General features: G+C 48.2%; 1 protein-coding gene across 1 annotated transcript; it reads right to left on the minus strand.

The window, feature by feature from the left end:
- Positions 1-1087: 1087 nt before the first annotated feature.
- On the minus strand, positions 1088-23309 carry VASH2 (vasohibin 2; the record flags this gene model as incomplete). Its single annotated transcript, XM_079549885.1, has 7 exons — positions 1088-1157; positions 3224-3339; positions 5049-5430; positions 11632-11706; positions 18761-18817; positions 20422-20510; positions 23028-23309. The coding sequence occupies 7 exons, from the start codon at positions 23307-23309 to the stop codon at positions 1088-1090; spliced, it is 1071 nt and encodes a 356-aa protein (XP_079406011.1).

Consider the following 23309-nt stretch of genomic DNA (forward strand, 5'->3'; position numbering starts at 1 on the left):
AGCTTCCTTATTCAGGTCTGACTAAGCAGTTGTGGTTACGATGCATACAAGAGAAATTCCCTCGGCAGCACAGTGGAAGCTTAACTTCAGCCTGTGATGTCTGATCTTAATATAAGATGTCAAGGCATCACTATCTGAGAGCACTTGGCCTTTCAACGACGAGGTTCAAAGCTGCACACAAATCTTGAAAGAGTTGTGTAAAGACTCAGCAATTTGGACATTTTTTCCATGATTGCAATAACATACACAAGCAACAAACCATTATTGTGGACACTTGTCTCTACAAAAACAGCAATCTCTTCTTCTTGTGCTTCAGCAGTGTAGTCAAGAAAGACAAAAAGCTTGTGACAAAGTATAAAAAATTATGAAATATTAGAAATTCATTATTAATCAATTATCATTATTTTTTTTAAAAAACTCATTTTTCCCCAAGAAAATGTGTTTTTAAGAATACAACTTGCATATTACTATTAATGTCTTTCAGCAACATGCACAGAACAACAATAGAGGTGGCAGGGCACGTCCAGTGCCATTTTAATACTACCAGGAGTGCTGGGAAACAGTACAAACTTGTTACAAAACAGTAATACTGACAGTTTTGCATATCTATTCAGTTTTGTGAGGTAATGTTGACACTTCAAAAAATCATGCCACTGCTGCACTGGTTGTTTTTATTGCTGAACTGACTATTAATACTGAATGTGATTTTATTTTTTTTTAAACACTGCACCCAGCACATCTTAATACTAAGAGTATGAGTTGTAGCCCACCCAAAGGTACCAGCCAGCACAATGTCCAAATTCCATTAATGCTCACATAGCAAAACTCTACTTGTAGAAATTCACATACAACTGCTGTTATGTCCTACATGATAGAGTGAAGGTTCTCTTCACTAATGCCTTTTCATGAACTGAATGAAAATAAATACAGCCACCAAGAAAATTCTCTGTTCTATTTTCTAGATAAAACCTTTACTGTAAGTGTCCACAAGTTAATAAATAGTCCCGTTCCTTTTTCCTTCCAATGGAGTGAGGGTAAAGTGCAGTGGGAAGCACCGAGGAAGCCCTCTGTCCAGCCTATGGCTTTGTTAGATGCGGAGCTGGTAGCCCACCTCGTTGAGCGTAGCCAGGTCTCCCTTCTTGTCCACCACCGCAGGCCTACAAGGAGAGGAGGGGAGAGCGATCTGGCACTGCCGCACAGGAGCAGAGAGCACCAGCAGAGCCAGGTACAGCTTACTCCAAACTAAGGCTGACTACATCCAGTTTTCTCGCTGCAAGCACGAGCGTGCTGAATTTCTTACATAAACGAGCATAACCTGAGCTACTCAAGTAAGCTCCCATTAAAGCCCACCACCAGCGAAGAAAAGCTGTCCATCCTCTGGCTTTTGCAGCAACATGAAAACTGCTGAGGGTCCATGGGCAAGGACTCTCACATGGTAACGTAAGTCTCAGACTTCTCCTTCCCACTGCCTAAGTCTGCATGAAATTCTAGAGTCAGCCAAACAGAAAGCCTGAGATGAACACCTTACGCTTCCCAGGCATCTTACAGATTGGTACTATCAAGCCATTCACTTCAGTTATCTCACTTAAACACGTGCTGTTACTATATTCACAATTCCAAATAAATTAAACTTCAAGACTGAGCAATCAGTCTCTCCCTACTTAGCATGCAATGGAAAAGCTCCTGCAGCAGCATTCTTAAACCTAAATAATCCTGGCAGTGTATAGTTTATAGAAGCATTTGATTTGCTAGTTCATTCCAGGTTCTCAGCTATTCTCACAACAGAAAAGCAAACACGTCTCAGTTTGTAAGTACTTAACAGAAGAGAATTATAGAAGCCTAACCATCCAGACTGGCTTTAATTAAAGAGAGGGAGGAAGAAAGGACACTGGAAACTTCATATAGTGCATCTCTTGCTGTTCTTAGACTCCCGCTCTCAGCACCAGCACTAAGATCCCCATGAGATAAGATGGAGGGTTTGGCTCAGAATACCATACAACATAGATAAAGCTGCAATGCCTGCGTTGCACTTCTGCACTGCATTAGGAGAAACCCAGAGAAGACCTCATCCCTCCAAAAGAACCCAGTAGATGAGGCTGGGGGGGAGCAGGGCCTTCCATGACTGTAATTACTCACACACTAAGCAAGGAGCACGCAGTGATGACATCTAAAGCACAGCACCGTGGACCAAGTATGAATTCACAAGTTAAAATAAAAGCCTGCTGTGAAATCATCTGCTGCTAAACTATCTGGAAGTTATCTTTAGAAAGTTAGCCTAATGTCTTTGTTAGCCACTTTAAAATAAATAAATAAGTGCTGAGACAGTAGTCCGGGAGCCTATTTAAAAAGAGGCGATCATAAATGTGTGACTAATGTGGGTGACGTGTGGGCTTTCGCAGTTGTCAGCTTCCTGGCACGAAGCAGTGCAGCTTGAGCGTGACTCTTCCGCATCTAAGGTATGGAGTGTGCTGGTGGCTGTAAAAGGCCTGGCAGCTCACTCCTGTCCATTTAGAGGTATCGCTTGCAGTCACAGTCCGTTCCTCCCCAGTCACTCGCAGAAAAACAAATAGCTACGAAGCATGAATGAAGTAGCCTGGTTTTTTAAACCAATTAGAATCAAAAGTTTACAATGGGAGGGCTAGTCCGGCTTTGGCAAGAAGAGAAAGACTGACTTCTTCCACAATCCTCTAAGCTGGATAGCAGCCCAACACCAGTGCTGCTCACAGGAAATGCAACTTCTTTTGGAGCGGTGATAGCTGAGCACACCACACCACTGGGAGATCTTCTCCTGTTTCTAAAATGTGTCTGAACACCCCAAAATATGATCAAACTGCTTTCCTCCCTGCAAAGGCCTTCTGCACCCCGAGATATGTTCTTCGTTTCTCCCAAAAATGTACTGTATAAAAACTGAAAAAAAAATAAAAGGTGGAACCCATACCTCCACTGTCACAGCCATCCAACACCCAGTAGAGCTGAACCAAACAAGCGTCACCAGGGCTGCCAGTGACACCATACAGAGGAGCCATCAGGGGCCAGGAACCACAGCAGCGCTGGGACAAGCAGCACCGCTGGACTGGAGAGCCTCTTGGGCAGTCAAGATCCTGGTACAGTTTTCCTACAAATGCCAGCGTCTACGTTTTGTACACTGTCAAATAATAAATATATCATCACCCCCAACTTCGTACGCCAGCGATGGCAGCAGTGACAGCACAGGAGTACTCACGATTTGTCTCTTCTGAACGGCCGTCTCGGAGGGCTGGCCTGCCTTCGGTGAGGGGACAGCGACTTACCCCGCGACCTCTCCTTCATGGGAGAATGGGCACTTGAGGGCTTCAGAATCTGCAGGAGATGGGAAGGAAAGGGAGAAGCGTTCTGTGATGGCAACAATCCATAAAAAAATAAAGCTTAAATGAAGGGCCTCAGGCAGTAGCACAGATGGCACACACAAAGCCCTCAGTCCCCTGGGGTTCATTCAAATGTTGCCCAGGTTAAGAGGAACTTCAGGCTGTTTTCAAGATTCAATCCTCCGAATCAGACCTCTTGCTATGTAAGTGTTCTGAATTAAATGGCTCAAGCCCTGAATTAAGTCATCTTGTGGCTGACTAAGAGGAGGTCAAGGTGGCATTAGGCACAGCCATACTCACGAGGGCAGAGCTCAGTGCAGGGTTTTCAGCCCCCAGTTTTGACTTTTTTGACTGAATGCAAGTGTACAGGGCTGTGGTCTGGGCCTTGAGGACAGGACACAGTATCATGGCTTGGTACAAACACTGAGCTGGTGCCTCTGTCAGAAGCAAGCACTAAGTTCAGGAAGCTGTCTACCTGCATGGACTTCTTTAACTGGAGCCCGTTTCAAGTGATTTGCTCTCCAGATGGTATTAGAAGTGTATGAACAGAGAAGAAGGGAAAAAAAAATTCATTACAATGTAACCAAGCATATTTGCCTAAGATGACATCAGGGTACAAGGCATCTTATCAGTGCTACTGCCCCACACGCTGTCTCTCTGAAGCCCAGGACAAGACCATTTTGGCTTCAGCGTTTTTCATTGCTGCCTCCTCCTCCTGTGCCCCAGGCAGCAAGTGACAGAGATAGCAGCGATGCTCACTGGGCCCACCTGGCTGCAGCACAGCTGAAGGACACGGGACCGGTGGGAACCTCAGGGGACTCCCGAAGATAGATGTGCAGCAGAGGCAGAGGGAGGGCACCGCTCACCCCTCTTGCCCTACTTGGCAGCACAGGAGAGGGCTCTCCTGCTGCCACCAACGTCAGCAGCGGTATTCCATCAGGGGGCAGGGAGGCTGCCGCAGCCCCTACCAAAAAGGCACATAGCTTCCATGTATGAGCCACTCCTCAGCAGGGAAGGGTATGGGAACCCAGAATAACCTGCATACCACTCCAAAAGAGCCAGCCCCATACTTAGCAATGCACCTGCTCAGCTCCTGCTGCCAGCAGAAGGCTGGAGAGGCCCCAGCTCCCCTTCTGCCCTAGCTGTGACCGGCTTCTTGCCCACAGCAGTGCTGGCAGCGTGCTCAGGGACACCCCTCGCCCCAAGGGCAGCCAAACCCTGCAGCCCTCTGGCAGCCAGCCCTCTCTCCCTGTGCTTCCCTTGATCTTGCCAAGGGTTTGCTTTCCTTCCCTCCCCACCTCACCTACCTCGTGACTGAAGCACGGGTAGTGGGAAGCATGCCCTACATGGAGAAGCGACTCTCCTCAACATGTGCTCGCATACCTCGGGGATTGCCATCATGCTCCTCTACAGCCTTGCACCTCTCAGCAGAAAAGAAGGAAAGAAGGAAAGAGGAAAGGCCCATTTCCCTGTGTTGCAGGCATCCGCCCTTATGTAACACCAAAGCTGCCTGATTTGGAGCTGTACAGAAACCCCATAGCTTCAGCTTCAATGGCCACCTCTGGCCACCCTCATCCAGAGCTAGAAAACATGCAGAAAACAATCTGAGTGCTGACTCCTCAACAGCCAGGGGAGAGTGTGGGGTTCCAGCATTTCCCAGGCTGAAGGAGAGATCCTGTAACTAAAACCAGGCACCAGACCTACCTTCATCCTCATATCTCTGGCAAACTTCTCCAGCTCCTTCCTGACTTCTGTGCGCATCATTTTGGATACGTTGAGGACCAGCTGTTTCCACTCAATGGGCTGAAAGCTGTGTGGCTCATGCGGAACATATAATCCGATTTTGACTTTTTTGACTGAATGCAAGTACTTCTTATAGGAGTCTTCAAATTCAAAGATGAGGTCGCTCAGAGTTCGGTAAGTCAGAGGTTTGTCCATTAGGTCCGAGCGCCTGCTCATGCCCAGTGATCCATACCGGCCATTGCAGTAAATCCCAAGCACCACATGATGAAAGTAGTTCCCTGAGAAGTGGGTTTTAAAGCTGATGGGGAATCGTTCCACAGAGGGCTGCCCATTTGTTAGGTATCTGTGCACTGAGTCAAGGCGAAAACGGGGTTGAGAAGGGAGCACCACATTGCAGCTGTGAGACCTCCAACAGTTTTCACTGCCAGAACCCACGTAAACACAAGTGTATTCTCAGAGTGTCCCAGCAACTGTCAATATTACTAAAGCCCGTTTTACTGTTTGGAGAATAAGACTCAATTGTTGAGGCAGGAAAGGGCCTGTCTCTACCACGCCTGTGGGGAAGAACAGAAAAACAAAGCAACAGTGACAGCGCTCAGCACAGTATGCTGGAGGAGAGCATCCACCCCAAATCCCTGGGAGCTCCTTTATCTGACACCAAAACCAAAAGGGAACCACTGACACTTGGTAAGACTCGGGTTGTTTATTTTCATTTTCACACATCTCTGCAGCCGTTAAGCAGTACAAACAGATCAGAATCCTTTCTACGGTTACAGATCTGTCTTTCAATATGACCCTCAGTCTGGCCACTCCTGATACAAGACCAGTTTTATATATGTAACACGCTGCTGAGATAAAGACAAGCTCCCGAGTTGACAATTACTGTTTCCAGATTAGCACAGACACATATGGCCACGAACAAACCTTTATAAAGCAGAATTTGTCCCTGAACTGCTGGCTGGCCGTTCCAAATGCACCAGTGGAAATGGCTGAGGGCCAAGCTTTCTGACAGCAATGTGTGATCTCAGACGGGAGCTGCGTGCTGGCCCAGCTGGTTTCCTCAGGACATCAGTGACCCTCACAGAGGGGGAAGGACAGAGAGAATCCCTCACACAAGCAGGTCCTCATCAGTGCTGAGTCTGCACTGCTCCCTGCTGCTAATCCTGGACAGCTGAGCCCCAGCTCCAGGCACTGAGGCCCACAAGGCCTCCTGGCCCAGGCAGGGCAGGTGCGGTGACGAGGAACAGCTGCAGCACACTTCAGCACATTTGGGGCAGATCATCCTCCCAACACTTGCTGAATTTCACATACTCAAACATTTTTATCACAGCAATTGTGACAACTGGAAAACTCAGCCCACTGTCATCTCATCGAGGTCACCTTGCTCCAGGCCTTAAAAGGAGCATCCTGCATCTATCAAAGTCATGTTACAGTAACTTGTCCTACAGACAGTTTCTTACAGAAGCCCATTGTATTTATCAATCTGTGTAACTGAAAAAGCAGTATCTTTTATTAACACATATGAAGCATTCAAACATCGCCACTATTTTCCCTTCATGATGAAAGGGTTTTCTCTCGCTCCCCAGCGCCCTTCTATTGAGCCCACACAAAGCGTGGCACCCGCCTGCCACACATACACACTTCTGCCACCAGGCCTTGCAGAAGTTGCAATTTAATCTCATTAAATGCTGGGTAGGAGTAAAAGGCTCCTTTGAGGATGGAAATTACCCGCCATCAAACAATCCAGCAACAACTGCTGTGGAAATTAACCTTTAGATACAGGTTGCTTCTGCCAAGGGACTGCTTAATGAGAGTCCCCACCCGAGATGAAATACACAGCAAACGGGCTTCCCCTCCGCCCGTGTGTCATTATTAGTTCTTTTCCTTTCTGCTCTGCCCAAGTAGAGCTGTATTGTAGCAAACAAAAGGCAATGACACGCTGCCACCATGGCTGCAATCACACTTCTGAGCTGGGCCTGTTACTGCAGGATGGAGAGTCAGGGAGCAAATTGCACAGCATGATGCTGACACAGCACGGAGCAGGAGAGGGCACAGGCAGCTGAGAGGAAAGCTCGGTGCCCTCCACATCTGGTCCTGGTGCAAGTCAAAGCAGCTTCCCAGGGCCCAGCCATGCGGCTATACAGCCAAAAATCAGTATTGAGGGATGCTGATCTCCTCAGATGATCACCCAGGAAACCTATCTGTCACCTTCTGGGTAACCACCTCCTACCCCCGCTGCAAAAATGCACACAGACAACATCTGGAGCCCCACCAGAGAATGTAGATAGGACAAGGGGGAACGGCTTTAAACTAAGAGGGGAAATTTAGATAGAAATTCTTTATTTGGAGGACAGTGAGGCCCTGGCACAGCTGCCCAGAGAAGCTGTGGTGCCCCATCCCTGCAGGCACTCAGAGTCAGGTTGGATGGGTTCCTGGGCAGCTGAGCTGGGGGGGCAGCCCTGCCCATGGCTGGGCGTTGGAACTGGGTGGACTTTAAGGTCCCTTCCAACCCAAACCATTCTTTGGTTCTGTGAACATTCTGAGCTAAGGCATGATCTGAGTCAGACTCTGTTTTAAAACTCTGGTGCGAAACTAGATTCTGGATGTTTGTGTTTTGTTTTTAAATCTATATACCCACATGATGACTCCAGCAATGCTTTATAGTCGGCCCTTCCGCGTTTTAATTTGTTCCCTAGTAAACTCTACTACCAAAAAAGTCCCACAGAAATCCCAGTATTCTTCCTCTCTGTCACAGATCATTCCCTAAATAGGTGATCCCCGCCGAGGAGTGCAGAGCAGCTCCTCGCCAGAAGAGGAACTCTCCTTCATCTGCCAGGAGCAAATTTAGAAAGGGTTTTCTCTAATGCTTTTTTTTTTTATTATTATTTTTAAACACATAATCTGAGTGGGATCTTTCCACGTGCTAGCACCTTGGCTCCAGGCTTTGGACACTGACATTTCTGGAAATAGGCCTTAGCAGCTGATGCCATCTACGCAGCAGCTGGCTTCCCATGGCTACCCGAGCTTGTGTTGCCTATCACCAACAGCCTCCCACAGCCGCTGGGAATCGCAGCCAGCTCAACAGGTGGCGAGGGAACAGTCTGCGGGGTGCCAGCCCACTGGTGTCCAAACCAAGGGAGTGACTGTCATGTACCATGTGACCACAGGCAGGGAGGCTCAGACAGTAAGCACAGGCCAGGGCAGCCAGGTGCCAGGGAGGAGGGCAGGGCAGCCTGGCTGGCCAGACACGGCTGCTCATGGGAACCTGCAGCTGATGCAGCACTGAAATCCCTGGTCTGCATGACCCTGCTGACTGAGCAGGGAGCCAGCTCTCTAATGCCCAGGTGCAGCCTGAGCTACTAATTTAAGGTTAGGCCATGAAGATGGAAGTCATGACAAGCTCTCTGAGCTCCTCCCAGCTACCAGAGGGGCTGCAGCTCTTCAGCAGGCCTTCCCTGCTTCTATTCCAGTTAGAAAACATGTCAGGCTGCAGACAAGCTTGCAGAAAGCAACCAGGGGACAGAGAGGATGTCAATATCCCAAGGCACCCTGCAGTGACGGCAGGAAGAAAATCTGCCCCTAACTGAAGCACTCACTCCCAGCCAGGACCTTGCCTGCAAGGCAAGAGGGACTCCAGCAGAGATAAACATCACCCAATGATTAAATGAGCAGAGTGTAAAGCCATTAAATCATCTCTCCTCCTGGGGCACCTCTGCCCTCCCCGTTAATGACATTATCAGACAGCAGGAGGTCTCATGCACTGCACAGGTCTGCTGGTTAGCTCGCACGAACCACGACAGGGACACTGCAGTCAGTGGGAATAAGTTAGATTCACCTGTCACAGACAGCACTCTGTGGACCACTGAGAATCTGTACTCACTCTCCACATTTTAATTCAACAACTGGATACAATTCCCTTGGCACCTTTTGGTTTACTACTCCCTTTCCTGAGCACAAGTAGTTTTGATCCTTGCTCATAATGAATGTAGTGAACACACAATTACTCAGCTGATCTACAGCTAAACTCAGAAGGATCCTGGAGAGGGCAGCAGGAGGAATGCCTCCAGCCAGGCACTGCTGAGCAGTCCATGAAAGCAACAAGACACAAAGCCAGTTCAGACAGCTATGCGGAGGAGATCTGTACAGACTGCTGCAATTGTTATAATGCTGGAAGATCTGTATGAGCTTCTGGTAATCTCACAGCAGCTGCTCCCTTGCTGTGTGCATATAGAATAGCTCAGTATTTTACTTGCTGCCAGATAAAAAAAGCTTCAATATTCAGTGCAATGATAATTATGCAAAACTTAATTCTGCACCAAGAGGGACTGCTGAAGTATTTTATAAGAAGCCATACTGCAAAAGGCAACTGCACAAGCCACCAAGCAGTTCAGTTAAATGACACCTTGCTAAGCTGCTCTGCACAAGCTGTGCTCTGAATGGAGGCTCACACTGAGGGCTCACTGTCAGCAAAGCCGGGCTTTGCTCCTTTTGGTAGCCAAGCAACAGGACAAGGCCTGTCAGCACAGCATTACCCTATTTCTACAGACAGAGAAGAGAACCAGAGGTTAACACACATACACACACACCAGGATGCTCAGCTCAGGAGGATGCAAGTCAGTGATGTGACGCTCAAAAAAGGGAACAGAGGGCAACAGCATCTCTCATTTGGAAGCTGCTTGACCCTGGAAAGCATGCCACAGCTGCTGCCTAACCGAGGACACATCCAGAGGGTGACACTGAAGATTAAAGTCTCATAGCTGAGGAAAAAATCAGCCAAGGTCATGTTGTTACAGAGATCTGCTCCAGAAACACATCTGGAGCACACCATGAGGTTCTGCAGCGACCCACGCTTTGTAAGGGCCACTTCCAAAAGTCACACACTCAGGAGGCCCATCTACTTGCTACTGATATTCTGTGTGCCCACACCTCGCCTTTAATATAAAATCTAAATATTTTGCTGGTATCTTTTAGCTTCCATTAACGAACACGTTACTAGACAACCACCCCAGAAGGCAGCCCCTGTTCTTACGCAATGGATTTCCAGTGCAGGAACTGGAAACCAAAGGAAAAGAAAGCCCTGTCCCACTCTCCCCGCTAAGCCTTCTCATGAGGCAACCTCAACTAAAAGCCTTCCATACACATTTTGGAAGTAAGTACTGTCTTGACACAGAAACATTTATTCAAAGTTTTAAAATCCATCCCCAAAGAAACTTGAAATGATACAAAATAGCACAATCAGAGCTTTCAATTGTTTTGCCCCCACAAAAAAAAAAAAAAAAAAAAAAAAAAAAAAAAAAGGAAAGCAGGTGAAATACTTTGGAAAAAAAGGCTTTTTCAGAAATCAAAAATAAAATGGTCAAAACTTTTCAACTATCCAACACACTCTTAGGTTACCATGACTCGTAGGTCATCTTTATGTCACCAGTGTTCTCACTCTCTGTTTGAATGCTATGTGGTTCAGTACTAGAAATACAGCACCAGAAGACACACAGACACTTACCAGTACTGCAGAGCAGCATCAGCTCCTCCTGGGGATTTCCTCCCCACTTCGTTCTCCAAATAATACAAAATAGAGTCCTGACACATGGGTAAACACAACAGGCCTACACACATTGGTGTCAGTGCGAGCCACCTGCTGCCACCAAGCACTCAGGACTCCCAAGCCGCCAGCAGGCCCTGCCAAGGCAGGAGGAGGCAGCAGCACACAGGGGGGCAGCTCTCAGACACCCCCTCGCCAGCACCGGGCACTACAACACATGCCAATTTCTTCTGCCACGAGAGGGGGCAGCAGCAGCAAGCAGAACGCAGCAAAGACACGTCAGGAGCCGCTCTGCATTGGGATTCGGTTTTCTTTGTTTGAAATCAAATTTGATCAGCTGTGCTGAGGTTTATCCAGTGCACAGCTGTACCTGTAGGCCTGTCTTGCCCTTTTCCAGCATCTGGGGACAAACAAGTTTTAGTTTATTAGTGAGAGAACAAGGGAGTTAGAAAGCGAGTCAGTCTCCAAATAAAAATACCCTTGTTATTTTCTGAACCTGAGTAGGAAATATCCATTACATTAAGGTAGAGCATAAACATTTAACTATAGTATACACCTGTTTCTGCACAAACCACAGCTGTGGACTGAGAAACAAAAAGTGAACACAACTTCAGTATGCAAACATTACACAAACACAGCGCAGAACCTATGTTTCTCATGTGTTAACAAGCTTCAACAGCAACAGGCAACAAACGACTAAACAAAGCAGGGATTGTACAGACAGACACTTGTGGGCACTGTTGGTCAGATCCTGATGTTACACAAATTACTGGGGCAGGAGGCAAAGGCAGCATGGCTGCTGTAACACCAGCTAATGCTTGTGAACAGCACACAGCCTCCCCAGTTCTTCCTAACACATCTCAACAGCTCACCAATCTACAGCACAGACAGCCCTCGAAATGTGTACACTCACCTTTGGCTGTGCACATCTCAGACACCCTCCAGGACAGCTGATAAATTCAACAGCGCTGCAGAGTAAGAAGTGACAGACACGTGAAAGGATACATCCCCAGGATGACTGCTTCAAGGCATTTGATAGGTAAGGACTCCCTGGTCATTTCTCTTGCTGTTTCCATCAACCTAGAACAGAGACAAAAAGCTTTTAGTTTTTATGGTTGGAACAAAGTTCTCTCTTACTCTTGGAACCAGACATCCTCATTTCTGATCTCTGCAGGCTAGATGTGCTCTGATGTTCCTGGGGAGCTCTGTCTGGGCCACTGCACAGGTCCCTGGGGCTGGAGGGGCCTCAGGGGATGCAGAGGACATGGCTTCCTGCTGGGTGGATACAATGACCACAGCAGCACCTTGTGAGCAGGTGACAGCTGTCGTTGGAAGTGCTGGAAGAACAGCAGCCTCCTGCATTGCATCAGGTCATCCCACATGTAGGGCTGCCAATCAGGAGCTCCCTGTGCACCAAAATCCCCTCTGCGCTGCAGAACATGCCTGAAACCAAGCTGATCCCCTCAGTGATTATGTCCCTTTTTGAGCTGATGGCTATAGATGCAGGCTGGAATTTCAGGTGTTTTACTGAATCTGCTCTGCAGAAGCTCTGCCAGCACAGATAACTCACACTGCAAGCCAAGTTACCTTCCTACTGCTCCCCAGCTCCTCTGGGCTGCCCCAAATGCAGGATTTCCTTACAGGAGTGCAAGAAACAGTACATCCCAGGGATGGCAAGCCCATGAAATTTAGTTACAATCTGGACTCTTTAAAAAAATTACCAGGAGGGAGAAAAGTGATATTCAATTGCAGCAAGACAATGCTAAAAGCCAAAACAAAGGATGACTTCTATTTTGAAGTCTCCTCTAATCCTCTCTGAGGAGAGCTTCATAAAAAGAGAAATATTTCTACCAGAGAAGATGATGAGAATATGCATCTCAAGCCATTAATCTATTTTCCCACTTCCCAATTCAGCCATCTCATGCATTCTAAACCTTGTATTCAGTGTAAATGGCAGCGCAGCTTCCGCTGCTATTACTGCCTGTCACGGGGATTCCAGGCTAGAAATTATCTCCTCATTTGTAAACAACTGCTCTTTACGTGCTGCTTGCCGTACAGCAGGCACAGCAGGGCCAGCCTGCCTGCCTCCACCACGCTCACAATCAGTGACAGGAGCCCCAGCACCAAGCAGCAGGTCTGGCAGGGACACAATGGGGCCCCTTCATCCTCCCACAGCAATGCAAGGCAATTCCTGCGGCTGCTGGGCTTGGGGTCACCACCTCACCACAGCATGCAGCACTGGCTCTCCTAACAGCTGCCTGCACAAGCTCCCTGCCATCAAGTCAAGTTGTCAGCTTATACATATATAATGTTAATGATTCCCCAGCCAGGGAGGGAGGCTTCAAAGTAATCGGCCTAAATAAGCAGCCAAATTAGCCCCAATATATCTGTCACAGCAATATCCACGGTACTTAAATACTGAGTTCTATTTAACATATGCTCTGCTTGCAAGTACAGCCCTTCAAGATGCTATGCAATTATTAAGATAGATTTAAATTGACCAGCAGAGGCATTTTGCTTGCTTAAAAAAAAAAAACAAAAACAAAGTCACACTGCTATATTTTGGCTGCCCACTCAGGCTAGCAGCTGCTCTCCCATTCCTTTACATAGCATCTATGGAGGCTAATTCAGCTTGGTAGGGAGCATAGCAAGCCCTCTTGTCCAGCTCCTGCTTTCAGCATCAGGACACAGGAACCACAGCCATCCCTGCAAGGACAAGCCCAGGTGGGAAGCCCAGGGCCAGCTGTTGGCTGATGGGCCCAGGGGCCATGCTGCAGACGTGGCTCTCCAAACTCACAGGCTCAGCCTTGCTCCACCAGGCAGCTCCTGGGCAGAACGAGCCCAAGTCTCACCTGAGTGTGGAACAAGAGGGTGCTCAGTACTTCCGTGAGTTCATGGAGCACAGAAAGCCAGCTGAGCATCTCCGCATCCAACAACACCACCCTGTCCTGCCCAATCCTGGGCAGTACTCAAAGTTTTTTTTTTCCTTCACATTTGCAACACAGGCCACAGAGTTTGTGGATGACCCAGTTCAACAACCACCCAGAGCCTCTCTGCCTCTCTTAACAAGCCTAAGTTAAACCACAGACTCAAAAACTCCATTTGCATTGGAGACAGTCTTCAGAAAATCCCTAAGCCACCACTCTGCCCCAAGGTAGCACAAGCCAAACCCAAATCGCTCCTCACTGATAATTTTCCAACCTACTTTGAACTGGGTTCTCAAAGGCTTGGGAAGCCACCAGTAAATCCATCCTATGCTTAACCTCATATCTAAGAAGCTCCCCTAATGTTTAAACTAAATCTTTATTTTTGCAATTTAAATGAGAAGCTATTTCTGCTATCCACGGTGGACATGGAGACCATTTATTAACTCTCCTTTTGCAACATTTATACATACATAAGACTGTAATCAACCTCTCCTTTGCAAACATGACAAAGTAAACCCACATTTACTATTATTATTATAGCCCTCCCTCCCCAAGCTTTGCCATAAGTCATGTTTTCTAGACCTTGGGCAACGTTTCTTGCTTTCCTTTTGTTCTCTTTTCACTTGTAGCCCTTTACTTGATCCCACCACTCCAATACAAACACTAATTATCTTTTCAACCCAACTATATTTTTGCAACCCAACTCAGTGTGTTGTTGGCCCTGCTGACTCACATTGAATGTCTTTAAAAATAAATACCTAAAATCAGATCCTTCTCTGCAAAACCAGCCTCTCCTTCTCCGCCATGTATCCTCACAGTTGAAGATTCCCAAAACCACACTCTGCAACTGTCCTTACTAAAATACCACCTGTTTGTTCCAATCCACTCCTACTCTCCAAAACCACTCTGAATCCCAGTTCAATCTTACAAAGTCTTGTCACTTTGTTCAGCTTGAAGTGCAAAGCATATTAATTAGCAAACAATTAGTCTTATCCACACCATTAATTGAAAAACACGATTGACCTAGGACAGTTACTGCACACCTCAACTGACAAGCTCTGCCAGACCAAGAACAAGCTGTTGTCCGCATGCCACTTCCTGACTGCAGCTTTTGTCCAGCTTGGGTCCCTGTGTCAGAATCGTTTTATTTAGGCTGGATGCCCCTGCCTTACGTGGAAGCTACCAACAGCCATACTAAAGAGATCACTTCTGCAACTCCTCCCTTACACACAAAAGCCTTTACAATCTCATAGAGATAAAATGTGTCAAATTAAATTCATGTTGCCTTACAGCTTTATCATGTCCCAGACGCTTTTAAATCCTTCCAGTCATCTCAACAGATTCCATACCCACAATTCTCCAGTGCGGTACTTGCAATCTCATATTGGGCAGCTGGGAACTAGCACAATATAACTTCCCTCTTTGCTGTGTTTACACCATTACCTAAAATCTGCCAGGCAGGTATCTGTCCCAGACCACAGTTAACACTTCTGCCCCTGATAAGCACAGCTAACACGAACAGGCTGCATGCTTCTCCCTCCAGGTCCATGGCAATATCTCCTTGTAAATTGACTCCAATCTATTTCAGTGTTTTTAGGTGCCCATTCGAATTATCACCCTTGGTTTCTGCACTGAGGACTAGTGCCTGCCATTTTAGAATGCTTTCCATTGACATGACTGCAGGCACGACACGTGAAACACAAATGCCTTTTGTTCCCTGGCTCTTAACCACCCTTCCTATCTCACATACAGGTTAGAAAAAGCTTCAAACCTGTTAGCACGCCCAGTGCTAGAGGACCTCACCAGCAGGGGCCCACCACACTCATTCAGAGATGAACATGCTAAGGAGCACTGAACCATTTTTCCTCGCCAAGGTTTCTACAGATGTCAGTAAATCTCATAATAAAATCCTCCCACATATTTCCTACTAAATTCTCTTTCTCCAGGCATCAGGACTTGCACAAGGCCCACTGAACCTCCCTCTTCTTGGCTTCTCAGAGGCTCCTGACAGGTTTACTCTTCCCAAACAAAGCAAAAAGAGAAGTGAAAAGTACAAACAGGAGTAAACAGATATAAAGCAGTGCAGCCACCATTCTCAAGGATCTTCTCACCACCATTTTGTGTCAATGGCAAAAGGACTTCTCCCACATGCTGACTATAGCAGTATGAGAAAGAAGCAGATGTTTAAAAGCCTTTGCAGTCTATTGTTTGGAAATGGGATGAGCCCGTTTTCCCTTGCAGCCCCATCAGGGTTTCTTAATAATATGGTGTGTTGAAACAGTATTGTGGTTTTTCTCCTCCTTACTATTTGGTTACATAGATTCCATGTGTCTGCTCCTATTGACTCCTCTTGCCATCGACTGTCTGCTGCCACAGAATGGCTCTACCTTCACATCCCAGAGGCATCTCTGTCATTTCTCAAAGCACCCACAATCCATTGCTTTTTTATTTTATTTTATCTTATTGCTTCAGCTGGAGTTACAGTGACCAACAGGACACTGAATGAAGGGAACACTGCAATATCACACCTCCCTACACTGTCCCCATTACTCTCTGCAGAGCAGAGATGCTTGCTCCACATTGTGGCTCACATCTGTATCCTAGAACAGAAGCCTGCAGAGGGTTTATCGCCTGTTGTACAGCCAGTAATAAAAGTGTGTTAGCACTGAATTAACATTCATAGACTTCATTAAATATCTGGAAATTTTGTTTTTCTGGAGCTCTTACATGATCCGTTCTTGGGAGCTTTAAAGAGTGATGACTAAAGAACAACCAATTTTTAAATCAGAGTTGTACAAACAGAAGCTGTAATGTAAGTTCTGCCAGTATAATCCTGGATGAAAAAAAAGAAAACCAGTCCTATCAGTAAGTGCCTGAAACACAAATATCCCAGCCTCACTCTCACACCTACCAGGTATCAGCAGAACTCCACTGAGTGTCCTTTACTTCCCCAATAAAAAAGGGCACACCACAAAACCTAAACCAAGGACATTGCCCTGGGTCAGGAACATCCATACTACACCTGTAAATCTGGGTTCTGTACAAGTACAGCAAACCCAGGCAAGGTAAGGTCCAGTTTCACACACACGCTGCCAATACAATAGGAACAACACACAGCTTTCAGGATCACATCTCTCCCACCCCTTACAAAGCCATACCAGCACAATCTAACATTTTCAGAAGCGCTGTTTGAGTCCAGACAAATTCACAGGGCGCCAGGCAGTCTAGATGCAAGTTGATAGCTGACTGACTTCTTCATAAAAGGGATTATAAAGGCAGAGTTGTATCAAGCCTGCATTGCTTAACGTTACGTGTTCCTATGGATAATTTATGCTCTCCTTCCTAAGCCCAGCCAGACATTTTTATTCTCTCATGTACTGCATTGATGCTGACAGTAAATCTCCATAATAGTCCTCCCTCCATAACAGAAATGCTCATTAATATGCTCCAGCTGCTTTAGGACACTTTCACGTGAATTTATGAATATTCATCGTTTCTACCTAGCGCTCTACTTCTTTGTGTCCAGCCACCACTCTCATGAAGTCAGGCTGCCAGAGGTCTCGTAATACTTTCATTAGCCTGAGCCTTTACAATAGGAAATAAACAATATGCTCAGCAGCAATAAATCACGACTCTGGTAACAGTCTCAGTTTCCAAGAGTTGGTAGAAATGGATAGTGCAGCATTTTGCCAGATCCACTTGCAAATACAAACCTTGCTTTGTCAGCAGGCTCCTGCCTTATTTCAAAAGCAAGTGAGGGATCCTACACACATCCTGTGCCAGGCCTACCCCTGTCCACTATGTCAAGGAGCAAACCAGTGCAGGCTTAGCAGCTCACACTGTGCAAGTCTAATGGAAGAGAAAGGAAGACAACTGTGCCTGGCAAACCAGCTCCTACTAGCCAGACCATTTCCAGAGGCCCTCGCTGTAGCTCTTCTGAAATCCTGTCACCACAAATTAGATTGCTCAGAAGTCACTGCAACAAGGAGAGAAGCCAAACAGGAGTACCCAAGCCCCCAAACATTAAAGGCAGATAAATGGAGGAAATGAGACCACTTAGAAGAGGATCCAGAGCCCTGATTATGCCTCCACGCTGATTCACTTTAAAGAAAAAGCACCATCCTCATAAGCCAGACTATCATCAAGCCCAAGAGAACACAGCCATTTAAAGTAGTGAGTTCATCTCATTCTCCACTTCCTTGGATAAAAGTAATGGGACAACTTTAAAAATGAATGACCAGCCTGAAAACTGGTTTAAGAGTCTATAAACCCATTCATCATTCAAAGCACAAGATTTCTTCTAAACAAGTTCCACCAGTACAGTGAAATTACATAGAGAAAGGAAGTGGGAAAGATTGCTGCCAGCAAGATGAAAACTTGAAGTCTAGAGCTGTGATGGGAAAAGAAATTTACAGCAACACACTATTAGTGACAGACAGCTGAGGAGAGCTAGACGGGACAGCCTACAGGAGTCATTACATTCTGCTTGTCTAAATTTTGCCCTATTAAAAAGGCACAACGTTGTCAACATCACCGCCCACCCCAATCTGCCAAGTTACTGGGTCCTTTCAAAGATCTGTCGTAACCGTGATACAGCTCTTACATGCAAGAGGTCCCAACTCTGTTGCCACACTCCCTGCACACATGTTCATATTCGTGTTATGCAACTCACTGTCATCCACACCAGGTGGAAGGAATGACAAGAGGACCAGCAAAGGGAGAACCAAGACCATGACTTGAGCTATCCCTTGCGATCCTCAAAGGTGAAATAACTGAGCCCACAACAACATGAAGATTTTTGCAGCAACGTGCACAGTTGATCTCTTCCTACCATCAGCAATGGTATTATAGTGCAAACCAGAATAACAAGACTTATATAGTTTCCATAAAAACAGCCCAGCCCTCCCAGCCCAACACCAACAAACAAGAATTGAATTTTCCCAGCCCTGCACATTCAAGCTTGGCCAGCTACAGCATGGATACTGAGCAAGTTCAGCCCTCCCCCTTGCTGGCTTGCTATGGATCCTTGTCCCAGAAGGCAGCAAGCTGGGACTCTCCTTGCAAAGGTAGTGACACACAGCCATGGCTGTGCCGGGACAGACAGTGGCACTAGAGAGCTCCCACACCAGTACATTGCTTTGCATCAGCTGAGTGCCCTCAGTACGTATGGGGGAGCATGGCAATATACCAGCTCCAAAGACACTTACCCACTTAGAGGTCTGGATTTTCTGATCTCGAAGAACTGAGTTCCCGTGTGATTGTATCTGAATTTTGTATGTTAAGGAAAGCAACTTAAACAGACAAACAATAAAATCACAATTCATGACATATTAATCAGCATTAGATGGAGAACTGAGCAAAAAGGTCACTTGTCTAATACGACACGCTTGGCATTTGGGAGATGTGAATTCTCTTTTCCTCTAGCTCCCATTTGCCGCTGGGTTGCATTTGAAAAAAAATGGGTTATAGTTTGAAAAAAGTCTCCCCTTCAAGCAAGAGCCCAAACCAAACAACATAATCCACTGTTTCAAAGAACTAATTTCCTTTTGTATGTTTTAACTCAGTCAGCCTGTAAATCAACTGCATGGCAATACATCTATTTACACTTAGGAAATATAAATCACTCCCTAAAATATACAATGCACTTAAAATGGAACTAGCCACCTAAGTGCAACTCAAGAACCAAAGTTAACACCACGAGCACATGAGAGCTCATCATGAAGGATGCCAGAGGACAGCCACCCACCAACCAAACCCCAGCACGGTAGAACCAGCACAGCTGCTGGCTGTGTGACCATGGCTATACAAATCTTCAGCTTGCATCAGGATGCTCAGAACTGACATTAATTAGAGTTCAGAGACTTCCAGGAAAACAAACAAACAAAAAAAAACTTTCTTCCCTCCCACCCATTTTTGAAACTTAATTCATGAGACCCTTTCACAGAGTGCTCTGAAAACATACAACCTCCTTCAGCCCTCAAAGGAAGCCAGGATCCTGCTCCCCAGTCCCAGCACACTTTGAAGCCTTTTTGAACACAGAGCCAAACCCAACCTCTGAGACTTGTTCCTCCTCCATAGCAAAGTGCAGCACTTCAAAACCACTGGAGGAAAAGATGGTGTTTTTTTGAGCTGTGTGACATGGCCTCCCCTTCTGTGCAGCCCTCCTCCCTGTAGCAATCTCTGCCCAAGGGGGGCTGCACAGCAGTGCCTGCCCTGCAGCTGCTGTCCAGGCTTTGATCCCAACCTCTGCCCTGCTATTTTTGGATGCTCCTCCAGCTGCCACCCAGATCCCTTCCTAATCCTTACCAGGACTTCACATTCATTCCTCATCTTCACTGCTTCCCCCAGAGCGCACACACACACAGAGGGAGAGTTTAGAAAAAAAGCAAACAGAAAAGAGCAGCCAAGTCAGCATCCAGGCCAGCAGCTTCCCCCAGCATTATCTGTCAGTGTGGGGAAGGGTTGGCTATCAGGCACAGGGCAGTGACAAAGCAGCAGGGAGGCCAGGTTGATGTATGCCACTCCAAAGAAAACTCCAAGCAGTTGAGACATGTGGAAAGGGCCCTTCCTTGTTACCCCTCTCTTAATACAGCTGTCCCAGGGGCAGGCTGCAGGGCTAGAATGCAGATGCATGCTGCAAAATCTCTCCCTCCCTCCCTCCCTCCCATGGCTCCTGCTTTGCTGTGGCTCATTACGCTCCTCAGAAAAGGCTCAAGAAGTCTGTAGCAGTGCTGAGAGTTGTCCCTTCACCCCCGATGATCCTCAGCCCTTGTGACCAGCTCCAGTAAACCCTGCTAACCCATGAGGCAGTGCTCCATGCTGGACACATCAGCCTTCTTTGCAAGAGTACGCACTGTGCAGAGGATACTGCAGCATCTTCATGTAGGTCTGTATTGCCTGCAGCCATTCAGGGATGGACATGGAGAGCTTGTAATTGGGCACGGGCGGAACCGAGGGCTGGGCACAGAAAGAAGAAGAAGAGGTCAGCCAGCTACCACTCCTCACAGTAGGCTGACTAAGACAGATGAAGCCACTTAACACCGTGCAGCTTTGCAGCACATGACTCCCACCTTAGTGAACTCAGGCACAGGACAAAGCCATCCCACTTGTGACAGGGACTGCCCACACCCCGCAGCGTGGGGACAGGACAGGACCTGTGCCTGTGCAGCCTGCACACACATGCTCCTCACAGAAACACAATCCCAGCACTTGCCAGGCAGGGATCGGTAGGGCCAAAAGGCCATCTGAGGGCACCAGATAGCTAATGGTATTAAGACACTTAGAGATAGAGACTGTACCATAATGGGATTTTTTCAGAAATCCCCTAAGGCATCAGCTGGTGCCAAAGCACCATCAGAAGCCAGGCCCTCAATCCACATCTGATCCCCACAGCTATGTGGCTCCTCAGCCCACAGCAACACAGGGAAGGGGCAGCTCCTTGTCATCTCCCAGCTAATGCAGAGGCAAGGCTGCAAAACAAGGGGTCAGCATCTATAAAAACAGGTGGAGCCTCCCTCTCATGGACCTGGCTGCCCAGGCTCCCACCTCCGCTCTGAGTGAGCTGCTCACTGTTTGCTTTGTGACAAGCACCTGCCAAGGAAATCAGCACCCACATTCAGCTTGCTACTACTGTCAGACAGTACACAGGCCTTGGAAAAGGGATAGGAAGAGACTCACACTATTGACACACAAAAATGTGTTTTAAGTGGGAAGCAGACAGACGGCTGTGGCTCCAGTGTGCTGCTAGCTTCCTCAGTGCAGCAAGAGATATGGTAACCACGCAGACAGCTCTGCTGCCACAACAAGTCATGAGTGGGGATGGTGAGCATTTCTTAGTACAAATTTCCAGGCATACACTCTTCATTAGAGGTAGTTCTTCAGTTTCACAAATTCCTTCCACCCCCTACCCCTTTGGCTTGGATGAATCACTGAGACAGGGCTCAAGTTTCAAGAGCAGAAATAGTAAAAAAAAAAAAAAAAAAAAAAAAAAAAAGTGAATGAAGGTTTCCAGATGTAACTGCTGCTGCTCTCAATCCCATACAGACCCTCCTTCAAGATAAAAACCTGCCTGCACTGCACATGCACAACACATCAAGGCAGTGGGGTGGCCCTCACCAAAACTACCGGAGCTGGACTGCTGAAGAGCCTTTAGGCCCCCCAGCTGCTGGGGACAGGATGGGTGCTGGGACTCACAGCCCTCGCTACACGCAGTGCAGGCATCCCAATTATCAGGGCTGGCTGGCCTGGGCCAGGCCTGAGCTTTTGGTGCTGAAACCTTCCATGTCAATGTCTTTCACACATGTGCGTGAGGTACATGTGGAACAAGATCACCACAGCACCATAAGAGCTTGCAGCACAAAGGGCTCTGGACTGCTCTGCATCTTGGGCCAGTCCCAGGCACAAATGTGGCTATGCAGGCACCTGGCCCACATTGGTCGCACCACAGCCAGGCAAGCTGATCTGGGCCAGCTGTGTCCTAGGTCAGTGGGCAGAGCTCCACCTGCTTAGAGCTCAATCCCTGCATGTTTCTGAGCAGCATGCAGCTCCTGCTTAACGCCACTGGAAGCACAAAGGACTGAGCACACCCCAGAAGGTGCCGTACACTCTCAAGGACCAGGCAGCATGAAAAATTCCACAGTTCCCAGCTTCCTAACCACAGGTTCATCCCTGGTTTCTAGAAGTACCTACAGAGATGTGGCACAGGCAGTGGTGGAAAACGAGAGGGGACAGAAGAAGAGCTGTAGCTCCCATCCCTATTCTTGTCTATCTGCAAAGAGCCCCTCCGTTTCCTCTGGTTACACTTTACACCAGGCTCAGGCCAGGGAAACTCCTGCCAGGACTGTCATTATGTCGTGGCATTTGCTGCCTAGCATTGTCCTACTCCTCAAAGCACAGCCCTCCAGAGGACCGGTCCCAGCCCGCCAGCACAGCAGCAGCCAGCTCTGTGCGTACAAGTGGGGAAGTCAGGGCTGCCGAGCAGAGACACAGCGCTGTGGATCGCGTATTTATAAAGCAAGTAGGATTCGGGAGTAGAGCAACGGGAAACCTTGACCCTGCATCGCTATTTCTAAGCAGCGACGCCTCCACAGACAGCACGGCCGCTGCAGCGCGAGGGCCGATGCTCCGAACGGCGCAGCGCGGCCAGCGACCGCCCCATGCCCGGAACGCCAGGTCCCGGCTCGCTGCGGGCAGCCCGCGTGGAACTGCCTTCCCTCGCCTCACCGCACCCCATTAGGAGCAGGAGGCCGCCGTGCACAGAGCGAGCGCTCCGTTACCCAGCGCGGACAAAGCCGGCAGACTCGATCCCGGGGCTCGTCATTCATTACGGTCTGCGCGCACCGTCCCGCCGGCCCAGGGCCCACCCTCTCCGGCCACCGGGCGCCGAGGCAGCTCGGCAGCGGGCACGGACCCGCCGCAGCGGGTCCGGGTCGCAGGAGGTCCGCGCAGTCCCTTCCCACCGCCCCGCAGCCTTACCCGGGCCAGGCAGGCGGCGCTGCGGATGGCGGCGGCCACGGCGCTGCCGTCGGGGTGCACCCGCTCCACGTGCCCCCACATCCGCTCCCAGGTCTGCCCGTCCAGCGGGAAGCCGCTCTTGTTGACAAGGAACAGCACCCCGCCGTCCCGCTGCTCCTCCTCCTCCGAGCCGCCGCCGCTGCTGCTGCCCACCGCCCGCGGCTGAGCGCTCCGGGAGCGGCCCCCGCCCTTGGCCGCAGCCGACGCCCGGCGGGGGCCGCCGCCGCCCGCCGCTCCCGTCAT

This window comes from Tetrao urogallus (genome assembly GCF_951394365.1).
Source record: "Tetrao urogallus genome assembly, chromosome: 2".
In the NCBI taxonomy this organism is placed as follows: domain Eukaryota; kingdom Metazoa; phylum Chordata; class Aves; order Galliformes; family Phasianidae; genus Tetrao; species Tetrao urogallus.